Source organism: Onychostoma macrolepis, chromosome 13, assembly GCF_012432095.1.
Source record: "Onychostoma macrolepis isolate SWU-2019 chromosome 13, ASM1243209v1, whole genome shotgun sequence".
Lineage (NCBI taxonomy): Eukaryota > Metazoa > Chordata > Actinopteri > Cypriniformes > Cyprinidae > Onychostoma > Onychostoma macrolepis.
Genome location: NC_081167.1, coordinates 4,956,711 through 4,984,006, shown reverse-complemented (window position 1 = coordinate 4,984,006; position 27,296 = coordinate 4,956,711). Strand labels below are relative to the sequence as shown.

The 27,296-nt window shown below is 38.6% G+C and overlaps 2 protein-coding genes across 6 annotated transcripts in view; both read right to left on the bottom strand.

The window, feature by feature from the left end:
* pde10a (phosphodiesterase 10A) overlaps positions 1 to 1,867 on the bottom strand; it is a 104,687-nt gene extending 102,820 nt beyond the window's left edge. For 3 of the 4 annotated variants that reach the window (XM_058795291.1, XM_058795292.1, XM_058795294.1), the window contains exon 1: positions 1,158 to 1,867. In XM_058795291.1, the coding sequence (XP_058651274.1) occupies positions 1,158 to 1,518 (361 nt within the window). In that variant the 5' untranslated portion in view covers positions 1,519 to 1,867. The remainder of the gene's footprint in view (positions 1 to 1,157) is intronic. The other variant, XM_058795293.1, reaches the window with a different exon arrangement.
* A 1,693-nt stretch (positions 1,868 to 3,560) lies between these two features.
* Positions 3,561 to 25,763, bottom strand: LOC131551990 (uncharacterized). 2 transcript variants are annotated; one of them, XM_058795297.1, is made up of 3 exons: positions 24,490 to 25,763; positions 8,927 to 9,008; positions 3,561 to 5,081 (listed from the first exon to the last, which is right to left on the bottom strand). In XM_058795297.1, the coding sequence occupies exons 1-3, from the start codon at positions 24,701 to 24,703 to the stop codon at positions 4,841 to 4,843; spliced, it is 537 nt and encodes a 178-aa protein (XP_058651280.1). In that variant the 5' UTR covers positions 24,704 to 25,763; the 3' UTR covers positions 3,561 to 4,840. The 2 variants fall into 2 exon arrangements, with proteins under 2 accessions (XP_058651280.1, XP_058651281.1); XM_058795298.1 differs by lacking the exon at positions 8,927 to 9,008.
* Between the last annotated feature and the right edge of the window lie 1,533 nt (positions 25,764 to 27,296).

Here is a 27,296-nt window from a genome sequence, read left to right as displayed (position 1 = left end):
GACATTCTTGCTAACCTGTCATCAGTAGCACTGCACACAGCTTACACTGTGCTCTCATGTCAATGCCTTCTGCTAATTGTCATGATATCCATCAGAGGAGGTCACCGAAACAACATTATTCAACATTACTCAACACTATTCTGATAGATTACTGTGGCATCTGATCAAAGTGTGCAACAGAGAGCATTGATTAAGTGTGGCCTTTAACTGTTTATCATCTTTACATTGTGACAGCAGTATGGTTCCCTATTTTCCAACTAACTGCTTGGGACTTTTGTGTTTTTATTTTTTATTTTTTAGTGACTGACACAGTTATTATATTTTCAATGGACTAGGTTACTAAAGCTTTAACTTGGAAAGATTAAGCTTTAGATAAGTTTACTGCTTGACCCTATGAACAGTATGCATGCAAAAAGAAACAGCTTTGCAACTGCTCAATATGGTTTCTTTCAAAATAATTGAACAATTGTCATTTGTGTATACTTGCATTGAGAGGAACACTCAATCAAGCTTTATGTCTTTGCATGGTAGCAAAAATATGTGCATTTGAATTTTTTCTTCCTCCAACAAATAGGCAAAATGCCACATTAAATTTTAATATCATATGTAAAATAAGCAATTAATACAATTGTAGTGAATTTATGGGTACAGTCAGGAGCAACAAATCTATGAAATAAAAGTAGCTAATTTCAGAATCGTGCATACATTATTATTGCAGCTCATATATCTCCAAATTTATTTCTAGACAGTAGACACTGAGACTAAAATGTAACATCCAACAAGTCTTGCTTCATCTATAAAAACTTTTAAAGATCCTTAATGTGATTTATACTTTCTACATCTGCTTTCTATGTGATGTAACAGTACTATTAGTAAATGTAGACATATAACAACAGGGTAAATACAGCTACTCTGCCGCTGACTGGTAGGTATCAACGACTAAATTAATTACGTTGGAAATTTATTTATTTATTTTTACAAACAGGAGCACAGTTTAGTCTCTGCATTTCTGCTTGCTCCTGCATTAGATTATTTACCAAAAAAAAAAAAAAAAAAAGACATTGGCTAATTTACATTCCAGTAGCCAACAGTTGACTTGTGTCTCCTCACTGTGCATTTTAAATGAAAGGAAATAGCAAAAACAAATTCATACTTACACCCTCTCTCACATGTATGTCCCCACCCAGCTACTGCACTAAAAACTTCATCTAAACACACATAGGCTAACAGGTGAGGACAGACAATTATATAAACAACGTAACTGTAATGGGCATAATCATTCACACTATCTTGCAGCCGTTGCGCAAATATTGCCAGCCAAACTTCACATTGGAAAATAAATTCAAAAGTTTGCCTATATGCAGCTGCAACGCAGTGCAAGTGCGCAACAAAAACGTTACATTTTGCGACACCTTTCCTTACTAGTACGCAAGGGAAATAATAAGTATACCTACTTGAGCCAATGAAACAGTCCGTGAACCTTCGGAAACAGCTTGTGGAAGGCGGACCATCTTCCATGTCTGACCGCAAGCGAGTAATGATAACTCTTGATATGATATGCGTCTAGTTTAATGTCGACCCGCTGTTATAAATGAAACGATCCGACCCTGAACCGCCGGATGACATCAAAGCGCGTCAAGTCTGTATGGAGCGCCGTGTTTTACGCGCCCCGTATGAGCGCGGTAGTGTCTACGGCCAGTATGCAGACGCGCCCCGTCCTCTCCTCCTAGTTTAACGTTGGGAAATGAAGGCAAGAGTCGAAGAGGGCTCGTCTCGAGTGGAGCCGAAGAACGGCACTGAGAGCGGCGGCGTTCGCGTATCTCCTCCCCGGCTGCGCCGCACTCTGGCGCAGCTGCTCTGCTCCGGACTGCTGTAGTGTGTTTTCCCACTGCTCAGGGGAATGGGGCGTCATTTCTCAGGGTTGGACATCCTCTTATGTTATAGTGTCGAGGCAGGACGTTGGGGAATTAATATGAAAGCAACGTGTAAGGACAAATGGGTGTTTATGAGTGCTTCCACTAGAGGCCATTCTCCGCTATAAAGACATGTCGGTGCATTTAGGGTTAGCGTACATATAGTTCTGATTTGTTTCTTTGGCTTCTAGATCTCACAGTCACCGAGAGTATTTTGACACAGGTAATGCCGTTTGTGCGTAAAAATCACACTGTCAAGAGCCATAAACCACCGCATTTACTGTGACAAGGCAGGCGGCAGAACTGGAGAAATCAACTGTTTGCTGCTGCGGACTGACGCGCTCTGACGTCAGCACACGTCAATGACTGTGTGTGTGTGTGTGAGAGAGCGAGAGAGAGAGAGCGCACTCGTGTGTGTGTGTGTGTGTGTGAGTGAGAGAGAGAGCGAGCGCGCACTCGTGTGTGTGTGTGAGAGAGAGAGAGAGAAAGAGAGCGCACTCGTGTGTGTGTGTGTGTGTGTGAGAGAGAGAGAGAGAAAGCGCACTCTCTCTCTCTCTCTGTGTGTGTGTGTGTGTGTGTGTGTGTTCTGTGGGTTGAGGACAAACCTCAGTTTTTCGTTTTGGCACAGCTTACTAATGACAAACTACTCCTGCAGCAACGACGTTTTCCCCCTCCAAAAAATGTGTATCTATATGAATATATGAGCTACACATAGACCACTGTATCGTCAGATATTGTATTAATCCTCGTCTGCAATTTTTCTGCAAAAAACTTAAATTTGACATTAAAAATACGAATCCCATAATAATAATGGCAACATTTTATTTTACAGTCCTGTTACTCATGTACATACTATGTTCTTATTTTAGTAATTACAATAACTAGGTAAAAACTAGGTACTTACCCTGCCCGAACCTAGCCCTAAACCTAACCCTACCCCATGTACTTACCTTATATTACCAGTACTTTCTTAGGTAGGTACACTGTAAGTGCACGTACTGTAAATTAAAGTGCAACCATAATAATAAATCTGCATAACGTCCAGGTGTAATTTATATGTTTTCTCAAATGCATAATATGCTGTATTGCTGCTAATCTACTATTAAAATGCTGTAATTAGCTTGCATAGTGGATCTGAAAAGAGCTAAAACCTTTATATATATATATATATATATATATATTCAAATATAATTTAGTTTTTTACGTGATAGTATGTGATTCTGAGATGCAAGACACATACACTTAAACATCACTATAGCTATTCTTCCATTACTAAAAATCATTTCTATTCATATTTATTTCTATTCATATCTATTCAACGGGAACAAAGACTGGAAAATATGAAACACAGGCCAGGACAGTTTATGTGATTTCTTTGCTTGTTTGTACATTTTTGTTAGAAACCTTAGTGCATTATTAAGTATCACATCACCAGTATATTGTCCAAGTTTATCACAACCAACACAGTATTGTTACAGCACAGATTATATTTAAACTCCACCAAGAGTTAATAAATAGCCTTCTGAATATATATATATATATATATATATATATATATATATATATATAGATAGATAAGTTAAAAATCTGTACTATAAGTTAAAAATCTGTACATTTCTTGATATGTATAGCTTGAAATGTTTTAGGTGGTTCAGGCTACAGAAAGACAGCATTTAAAATGGAATAGAACTGGTTTTCATTTGCCAAAATCATGCATGAAAATAAATATTAATGCTAAATCTCTGTTTACACTGGGATTGTTTATATCATCTTGAGTCAATAATGCACCTTCACCTTTGTGATGTTTCAATTCATTGCTCCAGTATGGCATGCACAAGTTTGCAGCACAGTTATTTGTAATTATTACAGGAGTTGGGTTTCTTTTCCAGAATCCTTTTTTACCCTGAGGTTTATTCAAAGGATTTCCTGTATCATTTTGACGTCCCATTGACGTCTGTTGGACCCCACACTTTCCAAAACTTAGAAATATTTCTTCATCTGGTGACTGAGCATTCAGATTCTTGAGTCAGTGGAGAAAATAAGAGCTTGCATATTGTTTCTTCAACTAGTAAGACAGCATGCATTTTCAGACATGGTTAATCTATTAGACTTGTAGTTAATCTGTTAAAAAAAAGAAAAAGTCAGAGCAACTAGTTTGAGAACATTAGAGTTTTTGTAATTTGAGTCCTGTTTAAACAACTTAGAAAATTATAGCTTTTAGGATGCTTTCTGGATTGTATTTCAATGTGAACATTTCTAGAGCAGTTTCTCACACAGAAAAAGTTCATAACACATCTGCAAGAATTAAAATTCTACTTGATGCCGATTTGCAATGTGATGTTTGATCTGTGATGGACTGGCCATCTGTCCGTGTTATGGAAGGAGACTCGCACAGAGGATTAGAATGCAAACAGGTATGTTTATTAACAGCAACTGATGCAGAAGGTAATGGCAGGTGAGTATCAAGGGCAATGGAACAGTTCTTAGAACGATGGAGACTATAACCTTGTTTCGCAGGAGATCGTGGAAGGGAAACTGGAGACAGCACACACCTCTTATAGTGATGGTGAATGATAATATTCACAAGGAGATGACAACAGGAACAGACGTAGGAGTGAAGACCAGGAGAACAAACTGGAGGAAACAAAGTAAGTATGTATACAGGTAGATAGGTAGCTCAATGTATCGTGTAGACAGCATAGAGAGTCCTCTATGAAAAAAACGAGACCGGACACTGGATTGCTGTGAGGTGTGTGCTTTTGAAGCGGTCTTGATGAGGGTGTTGATTCCGAACAGGTGCGTGCAATCAGTACTCTGGTGAGGGTTTGAGCTGTGATTGGGTGGTGGATGAGCCTGGCCGATCCGTGACAGAACCCCCTCCTCCACGGCCCACTCCTGAGGGCTGAGGACCCTGACGTTGTGGTGGTCTACCTCTCCCTCAGGGCCCAGGACGATCTGGATGAGTGGAGTGAAAGGCTTCCAGCAGTGTGGGGTCGAGGATGTCTTCTCTGGGAACCCATGACCGTTCTTCTGGCCCATAGCCCTCCCAGTCCACAAGATATTCCAAGCGACCACCATGGCGCCGGGACTCCAAGATCTCGTTGACCCTGTAGATGGTGCCGTCCTCCTGGATTAACGGAAGAGGGGGTTCCTCTGTCAGGCCAGGCTCTGTGGAGACAGAAACAGATGGGTGGTAAGGTTTAAGCAGTGAGACATGGAAGGAAGAGTGAATCTTATACTGTGATGGAAGCTGAAGTTGGTACGTGACTGGGTTTATCTGCTTGATGATGGTGAAGGGGCCAACGTATCTGGGACTGAGCTTTTTGCAGGGCAGGCGCATCCTGATGTCCCGTGTGGACAGCCAGACCTTCTGACCAGGTTGGTATGATGAAGTGTCAGCCCTACGAAGGTCTGCTGTCGTCTTGCTTCTGCGCACTGCCCGCTGGAGCTGATGGTGAGCTGCGTCCCAGACCCTCTTGCTCTCTCGGTTGGGAACAGGCAGTGGAAGAAGTTTGCCAGATGGTAGGTGATGTGGGCTCTTGGCAATGGCACAGTCGGAGCAACCCTGGACGAACCTTCTCACATCCCTGGCCATATTGGGCCACCAGAAGCGATCTTTCAGCAGCGAGAGGGTGCTGTTGGCCCCTGGCTGGCCAGTGCCCAGAGAAGTGTGAGTGGAGTGAATCAGGGGAGTGTGTTGTGCTCTGGTGACATACTGCAATCCCTGTGGACAGCCCGGCGAAGTAGCCGTGGAAGCATTGGAGGAGGTAGCTGAATTGGAGGTCCATTGGATGGAACTTACGATGATTTCCTTGGAAATGATGGATTCTGGTTCCTCACTGACCTCTTCGGGGGCATGAAGGCGTTTTGGGGACCTGGACGATAGGTGATGGTAAAGTTGAATCTAGTGAAAAAAAGAGCACCCATCGTGCCTGGCGAGGGTTAAGTCTCTTAGCATCTCGCAGGTACTGCAGATTTTTATGGTCAGTGAGGACTAGGAATGGATGTTGTGCACCCTCCAACCAATGCCTCCACTCCTCCAGAGCCAACTTAATAGCAAGGAGTTCCCTGTCGCCGATGTCGCAATTTCTCTCCGCCAGGCTGAGTCTGTGAGAAAAGAAATCACATGGATGGAGTTTGGCGGGAGTCCCCTGCTGCTGAGACATCACTGCTCCTACCCCGGTAGTGGAAGTGTCTACCTCCACGACGAAGGGTCAGTTGGGGTCTGAATGGATGAGGAGTGGTGCAAAGGTGAAGGCTTTCTTGAGGGTTTCGAAGGCTTCAGTGGCAGCTGGTGACCAGGACAGAGATTTGGGCTTGTTCCTTAACAGACTAGTGAGTGGACTGGTTATGGAGCTGTAGTTGTGGATGAATCTTCGATAAATGTTCGAGAATCCCAGGAAGCACTGAAGTTCCTTGATGGTGGTTGGAACTGGCCAGTTCTTGATGGCCTCTACCTTCCCCTTGTCCATCTGGATGCCACCGTTATCGATGATGTAACCAAGGAACTGCACTGAGGACTGATGGAAGGAGCATTTCTCGGCTTTGAGGAACAGATGGAATTCTCTCAGGCATTTCAGGACCTCCGCAACGTGGTGGCGATGTTTGGCCATGCTCCGGGAATAGATGAGAATGTCATCAATGTAGACGAGGACGAACCGATGCAGATACTCCCAGAGAACCTCATGCATGAAATCCTGAAATACGGAGGGGGCGTTTACCAGGCCATACTGCATGACAAGATACTCATAGTGGCCAGTAGGGGTCACGAAGGGTCCACTCGTCCCCCTCACGTATCCGGATGAGGTTGTACACGCTGCGGAGGTCTAACTTGGTGAAAACGGTGGCTCCGCGAAGATGTTCCAATGCCGCTGGAACGAGGGGAAAAGGAAACTTGACTGTAGTCAATTTGACTTAATTGACTTAATTTCTAACGATTATCGCCGATTTGGTTGCACAGATACTATTTAAACTAAACTGAGCTAGACAATGACATCTCTGAATTCAATAATGAAATTCATTTAACTGAAAATTGAGTGTTTAATCTTATCATTATACATTACTGACACTCAATCATCCAATTTGATACTGTTAAGTGCTTTGACACAATCTGTATTGTTAAAAGCGCTATATAAATAAAGATGACTTGACTGTAATCTTGTTCAGCGCCCGGTAGTCGATACAAGGCCGCAAACCTCCGTCCTTCTTGGCCATGAAGAAAAAGTTCGAAGCAGCAGGGAACGTAGGAGGGCAGATGTAGCCTTCATGATATATACATCTGATATATATCTTCAATATACTCCTCCATGGCCTTCTGTTCAGGGAGTGATAATGGATAAATCTTTCTGCGGGGCACTGGCTCACCCGGAATCAGATCTATTGCACAGTCCCATGGCCGGTGCGGAGGTAACTGGGAGGCTTTTTTCGGGCAGAATACATCACTGAAGGGGGCATAACAGGTTGGGATGTCAACTGACTGTTTCTCAACGAGACTCTCGATGGAAGTGGAGTTGACAGCAAGCGTCTCGGACTGAAGAGATGGCTGAGGAATGTGAGGGAAACAGTCAGGAAAACAGGTACTGCCCCACTTCAGCATCTCAGCAGTTCTCCAGGAGATGACGGGATCGTGTTACACAAACCATGGGCGCCCTAGGATCACATCAGCGGTGGAATCCTCCAGAACCAGGAGATGTAGGGTTTCCTCGTGTAACTGTCCAACTTGTAAGTGAAGAGGCTGTGGCGCACATGTCTATGGCTGAGTGGTTTTCCGGTCACCGACTGGATCTGGTAGGTGGACTTGGTGGTAGTGGTTGGGAGCTTGAGCTGGCGGCAGAGATTCCTGGAGATGAAATTCCCGGCTGACCCGGAGTCGAGGAAGGGTGTGTACTGGAAGGGAGATATCGGAGGCAGTAAGTTTCACAACAGAGGTGAGAGGCTGCATATTAATTATCGATGGCTTAGTGACACTCACCATGGGTCGTGGTGAACGAATTGGGCATGCGACGATTACGTGCCCACCAGCTCCACAATACAAACATAAGCCCTGGGTCAGCCATCTCTGCCGTTCCAATGAGGAAAGTCGAGTATTAACCACCAGCATGGGCTCGTGACCTCGTTCTGGAGGGCTGATGGTGTCTGGCCAGCGAAGGAGTGGGGTGAAGGGTGAGAGTTGATGTTCATCAATACAAGACTGCATAGGAGTAGCACATCGGATGGACAGCTGTATAAATCTTTCCAAACCATAGAAATCATCTTAGGTAGCGAGTTGAAGCTGCACTCTCGGCTCTAATCCCTGCCGGTAGGTGGTGAGAAGCGAGCGCTCATTCCAGCCACTGGCCGCTGCGAGAATTCTGAACTTGAGAGCATAGTCATTAATGGACAGAGAACCCTGAAGGAGATGATAGAGTTGTTCACTGATAGAGGTATCGCCTACTGGTCTGCCAAAGACTTCTCGGAAATGTGCAATAAAATTATCAAGAGATTGAGTTACAGTACCGGCTTGGGACCAGATGGTCTCGGTCCACTGGAGTGCTCGCCCCGTTAGCAGGGATATGATGAACGCAATCTTGGCTCTATCCGTTGTGTAAAGATGCGGCTGCATCTCCAGAGCGAGCGAGCATTGCAGCAGAAATCAGTTGCACTCCTCCACCGAGCCAGAGAAGGGTGCTGGTCTGGCCATGGGACTGGTAAGTACTGTCGAAGTAGAAGTGGCTGCATTGGTGACAGGTGGTGTGACTGGTGTGGGGGTGAGAATCCGTTTGAGAGCATCCACGATCTCCTGGAACGGGTCGGGTGCACTCATGTTGCTGAATCCTTTGTTGGTCCGGTCTTCTGTTACGGAAGGCGACTCACACAGAGGATTAGAATGCAAACAGGTATGTTTATTAACAGCAACTGATGCAGACGGTAATGGCAGGTGAGTATCAAGGGCAATGGAATAGTTCTTGGAATGATGGAGACTATAACCTTGTTTCGCAGGAGATTGTGGAAGGGAAACTGGAGACAGCACACACCTCTTATAATGATGGTGAATGATAATATCCACAAGGAGATGACAACAGGAACAGACGTAGGAGCGAGGACCAGGAGAACAAACTGGAGGAAACACAGAAGGTAAGTAAGTATACAGGTAGATAGGCAGCTCAATGTATCGTGTAGATAGCATAGAGAGTCCTCTTCGAAAAAACGAGACCGGACAGTGGAGTGCTGTGAGGTGTGTGCTTTTGAAGCGGTCTTGATGAGGGTGTTGTTTCCAAACAGGTGCATGCAATCAGTACTCCGGTGAGGGTGTGTGCTGTGATTGAGTGGTGGATGAGCCTGGCCGATCCATGACAGTCCAGGGGTGTGTTCCCAATAACATTATTAGCCAACTCTAGTCACTCTAGCCTTTTATAAAATAATCTGATATTAGTTATTACCAGTGTTGGGGAAGGTTACTTTTAAAACATTTTTAAACTCCATGAAAAAAGTAATTAATTGTGTCACTGCGTTCATTTTTGTAGAAAGTAATGCATTACATTACTTTTGCATTACTCAGATATTTTGTTGGAAATTTAAAAGTAATGCGTTACTTTACTACTTAAAAAAGTAATCAGATTACTTAATCTTAATCTGATCAGTAACGTAGCAAGGACATCGTTAAAATAATCCATGTGACATCAGGGGTTCAACCGTACTTTTACGAAGCTACGAGAATAATTTTTGTGAAAATAAAAATAACGACTTTATTCAACAATTTGTCTCCTCCGCATCACCCTGGCACCATTTTGGAGAGCATCCACTAAACGTAAACAGCGTATTTTTTAAACACAAAAAGTATTCTCGTATCTTCGTAAAATTATGGTTGAACCCCCGATGTCACATGGAATATTTTAATGATGTCCTTGCTATGTTTCTGGACCTTGATCATGGTAATTACATTGCTGTCGATGGGAGGGTCAGAGAGCTTTCGGAATGCATCAAAAATATCTTAAATTGTGTTTCAAAGATGAACGGAGGTATTACGGGTTTGGAACGACATGAGGGTGAGTAATTAATGACAGAATTTTCATTTTTGGGTGAACTATCCCTTAAACAGCAGTCCTATTTATTGTTGAACCAACATGGTTCAAATGATGGACATGCCACCAAGTTACTACTTTTTAGTAAAACAGTTTTGACTAGTTAGTCTATAATTTCTCCGCTGATGCATCGTAGTGCACTAGTTGAGCAGTGAGTTACGTCACTGTGCAGGAAACGCACCCCAGGTCCTCTCTATGCAATCCTACATAGGACAAAGCGGTTTGGAAAATGAATGGATGGGTGATTGGACATTGCACTGTATTTATCACAGGACATCTCAGACATCACCATAAGATGATATACTGCATGGGGAATAAGTCCACATCGAGTCAAATCTTCATCGTACGATAATCCTACTGCATTTCCTCTCTGACATTATGAGGGAACATAGTCAATTTAAACTTATATAAACTAGGTCTTTCAAACCAGAGATCCTGTGTCTGTTTGATTTGACATACGGCAGCTCTCTAGTTCACCACTTCATCGCTTTTACCATGCAACCACACTGTAAATAGCTGTGTATACCCTGGCAGAGCAAATTACAGGGTAATAACCGTATGAAGGAACCTGCCCTGTAACACAGTAAGACGCCACATCAGAGGAGACCAACAGTGACGTGGGTGGGGAGCTCAGGGCTGAGGAGTGCTGATCCATTAAGAAAATGTAAAGCAGAAATGTCAGTCGGGACTTTGTGGACAAGACATAAAAAGAGTCATTTTACAGCTACCTCTTTTTCACATTCTAACCACCCTGTGTTTAGAGCCTGGAGGCAGAGGAAATATTCACAGACCAGACTGCGGTTATTATGTCATGCGGCTTTTAGGGATTTCCTAAGCTCTGTATGTTCAAGTGGTATTACTCTTAACATCAGCGAGCTTAGAGGTGCTGGAAATGAAGATTTGTATGTCACATAGGTTTATTGGGATCTGTAACAAAATCATTTTTGTCTCAAATGTCAAATTTGAAGAAGAAAAAAAAAAGACCAGTTTCTGTTTTTGACCAGTTTCTTGCTAAAGTATTAAATGTTTCTGTATTCAAAAGTGTCTGTCAAATACAGTGTTGTGCTGTGATTTTGTTAATGGGCCAAAGGATTATTTAAAACATTGTGAACATAATGAATTTTGTATTAAATAACAAAATAACGCAAAACAGAAGCATTTTCTATCAGTGGACCCCTGTAAGTATGATCTCATGTTACAATTTTTGTTATATTTTGTAAATAGAAAAATTCCGATAACAGGCCAAAAGGATTATTTGAGAAATGGACAATTATTGTAGCTCATCTGCTTGTACTGTATGCGAACACTGGGAACACTGTAAAAATGAATCTTCAAAAAATAATGCAATTAAGAAAAAAGCAATATATGCAAACAATTTATTTATGAGATAGATGTCATAGACTTGACTTCATGCTAATGCTCACAAATGAACAATACAGCACTTTTTCTGGGCATTTCCTTACTGTAAGTGAACACAAAACTGTAATAGCTGAAACTGTATATGTTTTATTCTTAGATTTGTATCCACTGGAAAAAAGGAGTTCTCCCTAAATATACATTCTCAAAAGTACTTGTGTACCTTGAGTCACTTTAATACAGGCTATGTTCAAAATGGAATATTAGCATACTATTTGTGCAGAATATAAGCCTGCTTTGCTGATGCCTTATACTGTATATATGGATCATTCTCAAAAAGAAGCATTAGTAAATTACAAATTAAGAAATTCTACAATTCATGCTTATTTTTCAGCTAGACTTTTTTTAAATTTTGTGGTAAATAGAAAAATACAAAACAGATGCATTTTCATAGTGGTCTCAGACTTTTTTCAGTCTAACTGTTTGATAATATGCCTTATGGTAGCCTTAAAGCATGATAATTAACCAAAATATAATAATAAATTAATACACAGGGGACTTTGATGGGGTATGGGAATGGAGTTTAGAGTTTAGAATAGAATTCATAGATATATATATTTTTTTCATTTGTAGCAAATGAAGTTTCTTAAGTGATTTGAATTTGAACTCTGAAATTGAAACTCAAAATCAAGAAACAAAAGTAATGGAGACATTTCTGAACATTTTCTGATCTTCAAAACATGTAACAAACATAATTTGTCTAAGTTAAAATATGTTAGACTGTCCATTTTGAGAGTAGCCACAAACTTTTTTTTTTTTTTTTTTTTTTAACGTAGAACTCTAGCACTTACTGTAAGTTTTAGCGTCATGATTGGTGGTACTGTATTTGATTGTATCAGACTGCACAGAAAAAGTTACTTGCTTGCAATTCATTTAAAGAATGGCATCATGGAATTCTGCAAAGGGCTTTCGGAGAAGGAGCGTGATGTTAATTTGGTTAAAACATTTCTATCATGTTTTTTAATTCTATTTTTTCACTCTCACCCTGCCAAGTCTTTTACAGCATGGTTCCTGAATTTGAACTGAGGTAGCAAACAGGATGTAGAATTGTAAACAGTGTTTCAGGAAATATAATTAAAATTCAAAGAAACTAAATTATGCATTATGCATTGCACTGTGTTGTGTTTGAGGGTTAAAGGAAATGTTTGTACATTAAAAGAAAATTTCTTGGCAGAAAATCATCAGTACCTTTTCCGTTTTTCTACATATTTTTTCTTACAGTGTATATGTAATTTATTCATTTATTTCATTGTATTTTAATAAATCTAATTTCCCTAATTTTACCTAATCTAATTTTAAGATATTTATATTCAACTTTAATGATGTAATGACAAAACATTTAAAGACTTATTACTTAATGAATTATTAAGGCCTATACCGAGAAATTATTTGTTTATTAAATAAATCATAACTGCATTTCTTCAAATTGCAGTAGAGTTATTTCCTCATCCTCCCATTCTAATTCAGATTCCAATTACACATTCACCACTGTAAAAAGTGGTAACCTCCCCTTAAAAAGATTTTTTTTTTTACCTGATTTAACCCATAAAAATAGTTTTGAAAGTATAAATAATGTATTCAGGTTGATTCAGTGATGGTTTTTTTAAATGTTATGTTTTACCATTTGTAGGTTACTTTTTTTCAGGGTGTGGACAATTAAATTCAAATGCACATTCAAATGCAGAATTTTGCCCAAGCCCTATTTACAGATACAACCACATCCACATGTACTTAAAACCCACAAACACAACACATATGATTTTGAACTCCTCCTCTACGTATTGCTTTGCAAGGTTACAGGCTTCTGCTGCAGTCTTTAAACACACACACATTCTCTCTTTCTTTAAACGTCTGCTGTGACAATCCACAGGACAGCCGGGGCATTGACGTCAGAGACAGGCCTATGAAAAAAATGGGTCCCTGGAGGCTTGAGGGAACTTATACTCATCTTCACAGCTAGTAACTATTTCAACAACGATGATAAGAGGCAAGCATTTAGCCCCTATTTACACAGCACCTGAAAAGAAAACCCCAGAAACCATCCAGACTACAAAGACATGCATGACGGTGCTTTCATACACACACTGTTTGTGGTTTTCATATTATTTATGTTCTAGTTTCATCTGATCGTGACTGCAATTTTTCCCTGCACAGTTTTGTCTTTGTAAATAAGCTCCACATTTCTGCCTGTGTCATCCGAGTTATGCTTTATGCAACAAAAGAAAAGCAATGCTAGATAACCAGCAAATACAGATAAAACCCTGTTTTTTGAAATGCGTATAGCTGATACTGTATGCAATTCTGAAGCCGTTCAATCTCAGCGATCATTGGTTAAATGAGATTCACTGACGTGCAGTGATGCATATTGAGATTAGAGTGACGTTAGGGCAGCGTTATAGTGTTGCGTGAGCAGTGCCGTAAAGAGAATATGAGCGGAAGGTGCCACAGTAGCAGAGCACGGGGGGAGACGCCACATTCATCTCTTTCGGCCCACTGTCATTAAACCGATCTAGGACAGGACCAACTTTTTGCATACTATGAAAAGAATACTTATATTTTAAATATTTGTCACAATCAATATGATAAATTTTTCTTGGGGTTGTTTTTTTATTTTTTTTATTTGGGCCAGTAAGCATCCACCTAGCAACCACCAATAATACCCTAACAAGTGCAATGAGTTTTGGAAACACTGACACTGTGAAACTTTGCAACATTGACACTGTTTCTGAATTAAATTAAATCAACACTGAACTCAATTGAGATGAATAAAGCAACTGTTGTTCTCCCTAGAGCTGTTTTACAGCTGAAATTTAATTTGATACATCATTTATACATTTTGCAATATTATTTTCCTGTTTATTACTTTCTGATGCAGTCTGTATTATATAAAGCACTATATAAATAAATGTTACTTAAACTGACCACTCATATTTTCAGTAACGTGACATTCTGAATTCAAGGCATTCAAGAATAAGATCCCAGGAGTAAAAGGTGAAACAAGGATAAAATATAAACCATTTCTTAAGTAAAGATGGTCCAAGATTTAAATGAATGTCTTAAGGTCTGAAAGTGCTGTTAGGTTGAGCTGAAGGCTGCAGTGAGGGGGACTGCAGAAAGCACATGAATCAAAACACCATCTAAACAAGTAAAAAAAAAAAAAAGATGGAAGGGAGGGTGTTTATCTGTATCAGAGCTCTATCCAATACACTGTTTCTGCCACACCACCTATCCTGTCCCCCACACCACTGAACTGCCAGGAATTATTTGCTGCAATATCTGGTGGAACACCACATACACACTTGTAGTCAACACGTGCAGAGCAATAGAATGGAACAGTAGTGTTCCAAAGGTAAAAGAGAGCTCAGAGGTTATAAAGCAATGACATATGCTTCTGTAGAAGCTGTACGCCAGTGTGATTTCTACTTTCACGAGTTCACACTTACATATAATAAACTGAGTAAAGGTTATGCGTATTTGGCGTGCTGTTTGGGGAGAGGGCTCTGAACTCGGCATTTAGGCCGGACTCAGTGCGTTCCCCCCAAAAGACGTGGGACAGCAGCCAGAGAGGGGCGTTGATAACCCCCCAAAACTTGCAGAGCTTAAGGTTGGTGTGGTACTGGACGTCGCTTGGAGTAGAATCATCTCAGGACCAACAAGGGACTCATGAACAACTATCACAACGCAGAAAAACAGGGATCATCCTGGAAACAACACAGACTATTAAGATTCAAGGGTATGTGAACTTTTGAACGGGGTCATTTTTATGAATTCAGTTATAATTTTGTCTTGTGGAGTATATATAAACATCTGTTATGTGAAATAGCTTATTCAGGAGAGTGCTAAATAAAAATATTTAGTTATTTAGTTAAAATGATTTAAAAATATGCATATTCTGCAAGGGGTATGTAATCATATGACCACAACTGTATGTATATATATATATATATATATATATATATATATATATATATATATATATATGTATGTATACTAACCCTATATATATACAGTTAGGTCCATATATACTGTATTTGAACACAGGCACAATTTTTATTATTTTAGCTGCTGAACAAAACTTATTCAAGTTACAGTTATATAATGAATATAGGCTTAAAGTGTGCACTCTGAGCTTTAATAAGAGAATAAATATTAAATAAATTGGAGGAAAGGTTAAGGAATTATAGCTTTTTACAGTTTTAATTTCTTGTTTAAAAGTATAATTTTTAATCATTTCATATTTCAATATTCACAATTTTATTTTTATTACAATCTTATTTTTATTAATCTCATAATGACATAATTATTTATGCTGTTGTAGTTGCAGTGTAAATGCATTCATGCCATCTCTGAGCTGCAGTAAACTGTCTGTGTAAAAACATCCAAATTCCTCCCCAGATGCAGCTTCTGCAGTGCAAAAATGGCTTTGATTTGATTGGTCACAGCCCTATAGTGTCTTATTATTCTAAATGAATTTATTGATTAAATGTAAGATTTTAACATAAAAGATGACTCATGCATTTGATAATTTAAGAAAAAATGTCCCTTATGAAGGTAAAAATGCCCCAGGAAAAAGAAAATTAACCACCTCACAAAATATGAAGTATATATAAAAGGGAGTCAGCTGTCCATGACAGGCCAAAACTAAGCAAGGTACCAGCACAAAAACACTATCTTTATTGTAAGCGATCTGAAAAAGTATTGAGATCTTTTTTTTTGCCAATTTTGTACAAAAGTTGTAAATATCTCATTATTTACAGTTAATTTCAATGTTACCACGCAACATATATGTTAGCTTGACAAAAGCATTTTACAGTGTATGCACAGCTACGATTTGTCATCTCTGTCTTAAAATCTCCAACTCTCTGTTGTTGCTTTTTGTCTTTGGTCATTTTCTCACTATGCTGTCTTTTTGTGTCTTTTTCCATGCTGTTGGAAAGCGCTAATCCTAAGTGATCTTGCTAACTTGGCTAAAGCCAATGAAAATAAGAAAGGGCTTTGTGGCACATTGGCTTCATTAGGCAAGTCGAGTCAGAGCATCAGAGACAAAGGACAGAGGAGGGGGGCCTTGCCTCTCCCATTTCAGAGAGCTTCTGTGCTTTTCCATACAGACTCCATAAATTTTGTATAAGTGGTCTAGAGGATAAAAAGCAGAAGCTGCTTTCTTGGAGTTTACCTCAGTAACGAGAATTTTGTCACCGCTGGGTTCATCTGAGACTTGAACCCACACATAACGGCTGAATGTCAGACGATTCTCATAATCAATCAGCCCAGAACACCTGACACCGTTTTCCCTAAACATTCCCTGTCTACGTCACTGTGACACACTCTGAGGACAATATGGAGGAAGACACACACACACTTACACTCCCGCATGTGACATCCATTGAGACCAGTGACCTGGAATTTCAGAGAGGCCGTTCTGAACCTGAATCATTGCCCTCATTAACTCCAAGAGCTGATTACGCTGATAAATATAACACGCGTCACCATCTCCTGGGCTCTCGTGAAGAGGGAAAAACACAAATGATGAAAAAATAAAACAAGCACAGAATTTAGGCACTATATATTCCACACTGTGGTCTGCTGACGTCAGTGAGGGACGACTAAAAGGGCTCACTGTGCTGTAACATCAAATCTCGCACAATTACGTCTCCACACATTCTCTTTCTTCACACTTCTTCTTAAGCGTGTGTGACATTAAACCAAGCACACACACACGTAACACAGCCCTGTTCGCTGAAACACACGCATTATGCGCTTTTCACGTCTTCTTTCCAACCCTCTGTAGAATTCATTAACACAGCACGTACAACTGTACAACAATTACAGAACCATACAATCAGATTATTTAATTTGTAGTACTTTTTTGATCGTTCTTCAATTTAATTAATAAAAAAAAACATTTGCAAATTTCGGTAACACTTAAGCATAAGGACCAATTCTTACTATTAACTAGTTGCTTAGTAGCATGCCTATTATTACCATATTGGCTGTTAATTAGTACTTATAAAGCACATAATCTGCATGACCATATTCTACATCCCTAATCTTACCTAATACCTAAACTTAACATCTACTTTATCAACTATTAACAAGCAGCAAATTAGAAGTTTATTGAGGCAAAAGTCATAGTTAATGGTTTGTAACAGTAATAGCAAGAATTGGACCTTAAAATAAAATGTGAAATTGTGAAATATCAATTTAAAAGAACTGTTTTCTATTTTGATATATTCAAAAACAGTTCCTATGTTCAAAGCTGAATTTTCAGCATCATTACTCCAGTCTTCAGTGTCACATGATCCTTCAGAAATCATTCTGATATGCTGATTTGCTGCTCAAGAAACATTTCTGATTGTTATCAGTGCAGTTGTGCTGTTTTAATGCTTGGTGCTGTTTTCAGGATTATTTGATGAATATAAAGTTTAAAAGAACAGCATTTATTTGAAATATCTTTTTCTTTTTTTCTCCCACTTTTAATTAATTATAATTATAAAAATATTAATTATAAATTAATTAATTTAATACATTCTTTCTAAGTAATAATGTGCCAACATTGTTGATTCGTATTTCAGTGTATTGTGTGGTACACGTGTTTCATGTGCTCAGAGATTTCATTACGTAATGTATATATATATATATGTGTGTGTGTGTGTGTGTGTGTGTGTGTACATCTATATATGAGGCTTTAAATGATAAATGCTAGCCTATTTTCTTTTAATAATTTTATCTTTTTTTTTCTCAATTTGAAAGACGGGGGAAAAAACTGTTACATGCTCACTACAAATCTTCAAGAGGAAGAGTCTGAGGCTGTCAGCAGCACTCAGCACTGTACGTCCTGCACAAAAGCATCCATTTCAGCCCCCACCTACATCTGCAGCCCTGCTTCACACACGAGTGATGTCATACGGCCTGTCAGGGGCCATTCTGTCTGCGACAGGATATTTTGTGTACGCATAAGGGCTCTGAACAGAGACGTCGTACGGCCCCCTGCATCTTTCTAATGCTGGCTCACAAACCCCTGGAAAGTACATGCCATTCTCGTGGAAGTGTGCTGCGTTCTGTGCTTAACACAAACTTGGGTTACAGCACGATCTCAGAATAATGCATTTATTCTGCAGCAGTGAATAGCCTCTGTCTAAGTTGAATTCCTCATGAAATTAAGCCAGCACAATAATTGCAATGAAAATACACACAGATAATGACTGTCCTGTTAATGCCATTAGGTGTTTCCTCAAATATGGGCACTTTTATGTTCCATGGGATCATCTTGGAAACTTTTCACTTCACCTTCAGCATTTATTTTTGCAACTTTTAAAATGTTCTTTTTATACAGAGATTTTATTATTTTACCACAGACCCAGATATTTACTCTTAAAATATGAAGATCCATTATTTTAAAAAAAAACAAGCTATGAATATTGAAGCACAATATGAAATACTTATAAAGGATTTATTGTGTAAATATTATTAACTCAAACTTTTAAGACAAGACAGTACAATTTTTTTATGCTCTGGTACTTGGCTTTTCATTATATACTGTTTGAAACTATCTGATAGAACACATCCAAACACACTTTATTTTATTGCACTTTACCTATTTGCTTCTGAATATTTCAATTACCATACATATTTTTTTAAGGCCATTTTCTCAAAATGAGTTATTTTTCTCTTTCACTGAGCCAAAAGTCTCCCCTTCGGTAGCATTTACACCAAACTTTACAGTTTTATTCTCATCTACTGTATATTCTTAAGGTTTTTACAGAGGTGTTTGTTCATATATCATTTGCCTGATTTTATTTTAATCCTAAAATATGCTGCTGATTTATGCTAAAAATTAATCTGCTGATTTAGGGAGTCATAAAAAAGGAAACAAAATGAAAGGAGAATTTCTTATCTGCGAATGTTTGCAAATTAGTGCACATTTAATTAGATAATTCCTCATTTGTGCATTTAAACATGACATTTCAGAAAACTTATTTGCAATTATTAATTAACAATCAATCAACCAATTATGGTTTATTCTTGAACTTCAATAACGTGGCCCAAATTTTTGGCTCTTGTATGATAAATTGCTTGTGCATGTTCTCTTTTGTAATTCAATTTAGATAATGTGCTAAATAATTTCAAAATGTAAATTCAATCAACTATGAATTTTTTGAATGTAGAATATACAATATGTAGATTCATAATTTAATAGTAAAACATGCAACATCATTCAGATTAATCTGGAAAAACGTGTTGGATTTGAATGATCAGAGATTTGTGTTTAAGTCAGTTATAATAAACAGACATTCTAAAATACCAGCTGCAAGAAGCTTTAAATTATGAATCTAATAACAGTACAACTGTATAAGCCTATAAGCAAAAAATGAGATTCTCAGCTTACAGAATGGAAATTTGGTCAGAGGGCAAAAGATTACATTCTTCATTAAGAATATGGGATGGGTCAGATATTATTTTTAGGCTTCACTCGATGCAACCCATATATTGTCATATTGTTTTAATACATGTACATATTATGTGAGCATATTACTATTTTAAAATAACATAAGAATAAAAGAAATGTATATTAGACCAGTGTTTAGCTTTACAAACCCATAAGCATAGCTCAAATATGACACCAAATGTGGTCAGACATGGCAGTGTTTTAAATGATATTGTACTGGATATCATTAAGTATTATTACTAATACTATTTCGTTTACTAATCAGCTAATTTTATTTTATTGAAACACCTAAGCTTGACTGTCTGTTACAAGGTTTGAACAGTTCTGGATACAAATGCATCTGCCATTGTACTGTTGTAATGAAAAGAGTTACACAAGTTTAAGAGATTACACAAGACTCAATATTTTTATTTCTTGACTACACTGAATTTTAATTGATTTTTTAAAAGATACTAACGTGACAAAATCAAAATCTTTTCAAGTACCCCAGGAACATGCATCTGGTTCACCAGGATCACTGATTTAGAGTGTCATAACACATTTTGTCTGAGCTTGTTTTAGTAGTAAAAAAAATATTAAAAGAGAATATTTAAATTCAAATAGAAATATTAAAACTAGTAGTATACAGTATATCTTGGTGGTAACCAAATTTATTTGATCAGAATAAGTATTTGGCTATGCCTCGTCATCACCATACCTCACCTCACCTCTCTTTTCAATGTATGCATTCTATTTAAAAAAATAAAAAACAGTTTAATGAAAATTGAAACAAATGCAGAAATACGTGAGAAACATGTCTGCAATTCAAATGTTAATGCAGACATGCTGATGGGGGGTTGAATAAAAATGATTGGTAAATCTGAGTGTTACAGCTCACTTAATGTTACAGTCATCATTGGTCTCCACACACACACACACACACACACACTTGTGCACATGTGTTGGGTTTTCCATGTTTTATGGGAATATTCCATGGGCTTTTTTTATACTGTACAAACTGTATTTTCTATCCCCTTACCCCAACCTGCCCCTCACACAAAACTTTATGAATTTCAAAAAACTTAATTCTGTGTGATTTACAAGCTGTTTTCCTCATGGGGACCAAAAATGGTCCTACAAGGACAAGTGTTTTGGATATTGACAACTTTGTGGGGACATTTTGTCTTCATAATGTAGGTTATACCTGAACCACACACACACACACACACACACACACAAACACACACATTTATATTTCTAATATTTCTCAGGCCTGTATAATCACATATTAATTCTAGTAAAAACCCTCACTACGCAATGTATTTTATGAATTAATTTTATCGTTGACAATTTGTAGCCTATATAACAGATCATCATATAACATTGAAATGTTTTTACATTCATTTTGTCTCTGTCTGTCTGTCTTTCTTTATTTCTTTCCTTCATTGTTATATTTCATGATTATATTATATTATTGGTCTTCTATACTCAATTTGTGTGTGATAAGTGTAATGATGGATGGATGGCATTGTGATCGCTGCTACAGTTCCTAACTGAGATGAGACGCAAAACTTTAATGCCATCTAGTGTTTATAAGTATTTACTACGACTTATTTTTATTTATCATTTATTTATTTTCTTGGTAACACTGGATAATATCTACTATTGATAACATAAAAAACATTATTGCATTATGTTATAAACTACTAGTTTCTCATTTAGCTAGCCTACCTTTCATTCTTTTCCATATCCCGGGTTTAATGCACTACTGAAGTGTCTGACAGAAAATGTCTGTCCAGATCCACCATGCTGATATGCATATATACCACTCAAAGTTTGAAATATTTATGATTTTTAAAAGAAGTTTCTTAATGGTTACCTTGATGGCAAAGCTGAATTTTCAGCAGTCATTGCTCAAGTCTTCAGTGTCACATGATCCTTCAGAAATCCTTCTAATATGCTGATTTGGTGCTCAAAAAACATTTTTCATTAATATCAGTGTTGAAAAGTAAGCATCAAAAGGGCGGCATGGTGGTTCAGTGGGCAGCACTGTCGTTTCACAAGAAGACCCAGTTGGAGTTGTTCTATGTGGAGACTGTTTGCTCTCAGTGTCTGTGTGGGTTTCCTTTGGGTGCTCAGGTTTCTCCCCAATCCAAAAACATGCAACATAGGCGAATTTGATACACTAAACTAGCTGTATAGGTGTGAATGTGAATGTGAGTCCCAAGCTGTGTAATGGGGAAGGTTGGGAAAAGACCTGGCAGCCTACCCCAGAAAAATCACTGCCATGAAAATTTGTGGACAGACTCTTCCATATGGCATGAAATGGCCACAAAATCACGAAAAATTCAGATTTGATTGAATGGTTAATGGCTGTATACACTCTATAAAATGCTGGGTTAAATATGGACAAACCCAGCGATTGGGTTGTTTTCAACCAACAGTTGGGTTAAATGTTTAACCCAACCGCTGGGTCAAAAACAACCCAATCGAGGGATTTGTCCATATTTTACCCAGTGCTGGGTTGTATTTAACCCAGCATTTTTTAGAGTGTGTAGATTCATCAAAATCCTGGAAAAGAAAAAAAGGATCATGGATTCCACAAAAATATTAAGTGGCAAAAACTGTTTTCATCACTGATAATAATAATTACTATAACGAGAACCATTTTTAATAAATGAGCACCACATCAGCATTTTTAAATAATTTCTGAAGGATCATGTAACACTGAAAACTAAAGTAATTATGCTAAAATTTCAGATGTGCATCACAGGAACACATTTTTAAATATATTGAAACAGAAATTGTAATATTTCACAATGTTACTGTTTTTACTGTATTTTTGATCAAATAAATGAAAAACAAAAACCTTAATTATTCAAAATTTTGACCATATAAATAATAATATACATTTTATTTTTAATGCCACCATATACATTATATTAACCTTATAGCTATATATATATATATATATATATATATATATATATATATATATATGGTATATGGTTATACATGGTTTTTAAAACTTTTAGAGTTATGTAGTCTTTGTTAATTGTTTGTTTGTGAGTTTATGATGGACACGGAGCACTGTGTACAAGCCTGCACAGTTACGCAGATGCCATGCTCCACAGGCTAAAGGAAGTGCCCGCTTCCCTGTTCGTGCTAGCCAAGGGAAACTCACGTTCTGGCTCACACTCACAGAATGCGGCCAGCAAACCTGCTGCTGGGTCACACAGTGTAAACAACATGACAGTGCTCTTCCAGTCACCCCGAGAGAGGCCTGACCTTCACATGGATTTGACACAGCAGCACAGAGCCATGCTAGCAGCAAAGCTGAGCTTGTGTGTTTGTTTATTTTGTGTAGGGATTAATATCAAAGATGCTTATGGTGAATTTGGTAAGATGCATGCAGCAAACAAAATATGAATTGGGATAATACATTTCCATGTAAATACCACGTGAGAGGCTTACATTCTTAAAAGGCTCACATCAGTGCAGTGCACTGCATGCATGGACTGCTACACTAATATGATGCATTATAAATGTAATGTGTTGTGATGCCATGGTACTATGAAAGAATCCAGTGTTTATAATTTATTCAAGCAATGCTTGACATTTCGTGCTTGACAACGAATGATTGAATTCATGCTGTGGGAGCCAAAGGATGTACTCCACCTCCAAGTCCTTCTCGTTCTCATGCATGCCATGGCCTTAAAATACAGTGGTTTACTCAAAAGTGTTAGGACTCTGACAGAATAACGTAGCTGAATGACACAATTCAGTGCAAAATCCAAACTAGTTCACTTCTACCTATAGTCTATATTAATTACCAGTAGTTTTAATGTAGTTACAATGTATTTATGCTGTTACTATATTAGACTACTCTATGAGGAACATGTTTGTGAAAGTGTGTGATTAGAAGTATGAGTTATGTAATTTTGCATGCAGCAAGAGGCAGGTTTTTGAAGTCAGCATCCGTGTTTCCTCTCACTCCTTCATCACTCAGAGCGGGTTTCTCTCACGAGTGAGTAAATGGAAAACATGTAGTGGAGCTGGAACCGAGCGATCACATAACATTATGCCACTCGACTCCTGTATGCTGCTCCAACCCCAGCTTTCAGTCAGTGAATTTCTTGGTGACAAGCAAAGATTGATGCTGATCATCATCAATCAGTACAACAACCCTCTTGCCAAAAATGTGATTAGATGTTGTAAAATACAGTTTTCCAAAAAAGCAATCATACAACGCTTGGCTTGTAACATTATTACTAAAAAGTCCTGGCAACCACAGTTACCTGTGTTTTACTTTATCTATCTATCTATCTGTGCAGCAGTTCACTCCTGTCAGTCCATTTGCTTCCTAAGTTCAAATTGAATTGTCCTTATTATTTATCTAATACAAAAGGGGGTTAAAGTATCAATAATTTCTGCCTAATGGATTCAGAGGAACATATCTGTTGGGAAAATAAGAGGTTAATTTAGAAAATACTGTTATGTTTTGGCTTGTACATTCTTGGGGTCTCTGAGACACCAATCATGACACTAAGTCAATCTCAACAATGGCTTTGAAATACTGCGTAAGCTGTATGTTAATGTGCTGGTGCAGTCCAAAATTTTCTGAAATGACCCCACCATGAGAAGCCAGTCAAAGGATGGAGGAATTAGCTCATACCTTCTTGAAGGGAATCCTCGCCGCCGCCGTCGTCTGGAGTTTTGCGTTTCTTCGACATTGGCGGTCTAATGTGACGCGTTCTCTGTTGTCTGTTTGGTCTTGGCTCAAAACGGATATAGTACGAATGAGGACGATACACACTCACTTGTCTGGACAAGAACATAAAATTGGCAGGATGTCGACAGTTGAAATCTTTACAAAGCACGATCCCCATTCATTCAGGCGTCCACAGTTTCCAATTCTCTCCACTACGAGACAAACGCAACGCGAGCAAAAGTTGGCATGGTGCGCGAGTGATGATGCTGGTAAAGAATGTGTGAATTACAAAAGAAAAAAAAAAGAAAAGAAAAACGAAAAACCCTCAAATATGTTAAGCCTCGGGCTTAAAGCAGAAGAAACACGCACGGATTTTCCTCTGACAAATGAGAGATGTTGCTACAAAAGTGATTTGCGCATCACGTGTTCCCGGGATTATACTGAAGCAGAAAAGTACGCATCCACGACAGTTTGCAACTCAAATCGCGCTCGTCCCTTCGCAGAAGCACGAACACCCAGGGTGTTGTTAACCATGTTTTTGTGATACACATCAGCAGTGACATTTTCAGATATGCTGGATATCTCAATAACCGCTGTGTCCAGCTGCCAGTCAACCTTACAGCCGGTGAACTTCTTGTGAAGGAGTTGCAAAGAGTCACTGTTGTCTGCCACTCAAGTCAGCGCATAAACAAGGGTTATCTAGGGAGAATTTCTCTTTTTCTGACTGGGTCCAGTTTAGAGCGCCAATAGACCACCAACTCCTCAAATACTGGACGGACTGAACAAAACACTGTACCTTTGCTCTTACACAGAGATCATCTGTGCAGCGATGGTCGCCGTATGTTGAGCGCGCTCTTCTCAAAACTTCTTAGTCCGGTTGCTAGGAAACCACGGAGTGACCGAACCTTCATGATGTTAGCGCTCTCTTCATTTTTAGTGTCTTAAACTTTGCGCAGAGGTAGTTTTCGTAGCTTTTCGAGCGTAAACGTGCTGTGTGTTTTGGTGGCACGAAACAGTTCAAGAGTTCTGTATAAACAAAGGCTCCATCAGCAGTAGCATCATCATCAGGGCTCTCGCGTTTCCATTCAAGAGACAGATGACGTCAGTAACCTCCTCCGCAAATGGCGCCAAGGCTACAGTTTAGATTGACTCAAGTGATGAACTCGCGTATTTTACGCAAGCAACATAGACTTTAACATTCGAAATGAAACGGTTGTCTGTAAACCTGTGTCGGCTAAGAAAGCTACCACCAGTCAGTTACTTTGTTTGCAATAATTACACTGGAACTATAATTTAAACATGTTTTAGGTCTCACGTGAGGAACTGAACAGTTGCATTGAAAGGACTTAACAGTTTTGGGATAACAGGTAGCCTCATGCGTAACCAGAACAAATCTTAAGGCAAGGCATGAACACATGCACTCATAATTGCTGCAGTTTCGAGTTTCTGCTATTCCCAGACCCTCGCTGTTTTGTTTTCTTTCCCAGAAAAACGCACAAGAAATATGTATTAATTGATTTGCATTATATCATTGCACCCCAGCCCACCTCAGGATTTTAGTGACGTGAAATGACAGCTGTCACAGCGTCACCTGAGTTGTTGCCATTTTTGTGTCAAAAATTATCCTAAATTGTCTTAAACGTGTTGAATTTGCATTCCTCAGCATAACAATTTAGACAAGTTTGTCAGTTCAGTGAGCGTGAACACCTGTTGAGGCGCAAAGCAGTAAGCATGTTAATCAATAATAATTCCGTACGAACTGCATTTTCGTACGTTTTAACAGGTGTGGTTTATTGTATGCAACTGTTGGGCAAATAATTTCTGATCTTTAGCAACAGTCTAGTCGGAAATACACATCCTATCCTTAAAAAAAAAAAAAAAATTCTAATAAAAGCCACAGCTGTGTAGAGTAAAGTGGACGTAATATACATTCGTAACTGTAAATTTTGTATTTAACAGGTTGCATTGTCATTTTCTGCAAGAGGACTATCGCAGATCACTCTAGCACTGCGAGTAACATTCGCCTTCATTCGCCCCCATTCACTGCAGCTCTATTGACGTCAGAGCTGCTTGCGTCAATGCTCTCTCTTTGACAGAAGGAGTTTTTTTCCCCCTTGGATCCTAATAGGATTATTATAGAAAAATGCCCACAGGCCTTTTCAATGCTAGTAAAACGACATTTTCAGCCTCTCGTTTGAAGCATTATTAAAATGTGAAATATAATGTAGGCTATAGTCTATTAAAATGTGAAATATAACTATAATGTATCTAGTCTATGTGAAATATTCTTTAGATCCACGTGTAGATAAGACATCTACTATTCACAATATAATACAATTAAAAAGCTAAGGCACATGTTAAAAAACATAAATACACTATTAGTATAAATGCTTTATGTAGGGGGTCATATATTTCCCCCACCCCCCTTTGAGAGCACATTAGAAAGCAGAATTAATCCTTTCTGTGTTAGCGCAACACAAAGCTATGACGTCAATTGGTTTTTGAGGCTTGACTACTCTCCAGTGCAGCACCATACTCTTGTTTGCTATATTGACCAGTTCATTAGTGATTTGCAAACTAGTCTATCCTTTGTTCATAGTTCTTAGCAGTAGCCTAATTAAGTTCATATTCTGATCCTAAATACTACACCACTGACAGTTAGTTAATATTACTGATTTTCCAGATAGGCTTGTTATAGTTTATAATTTGGTGTTGTTCCGTCTTTTTTTTTCCACTGTGAAACAACTTGGTTAGGTGCATGTGCAAGCTGA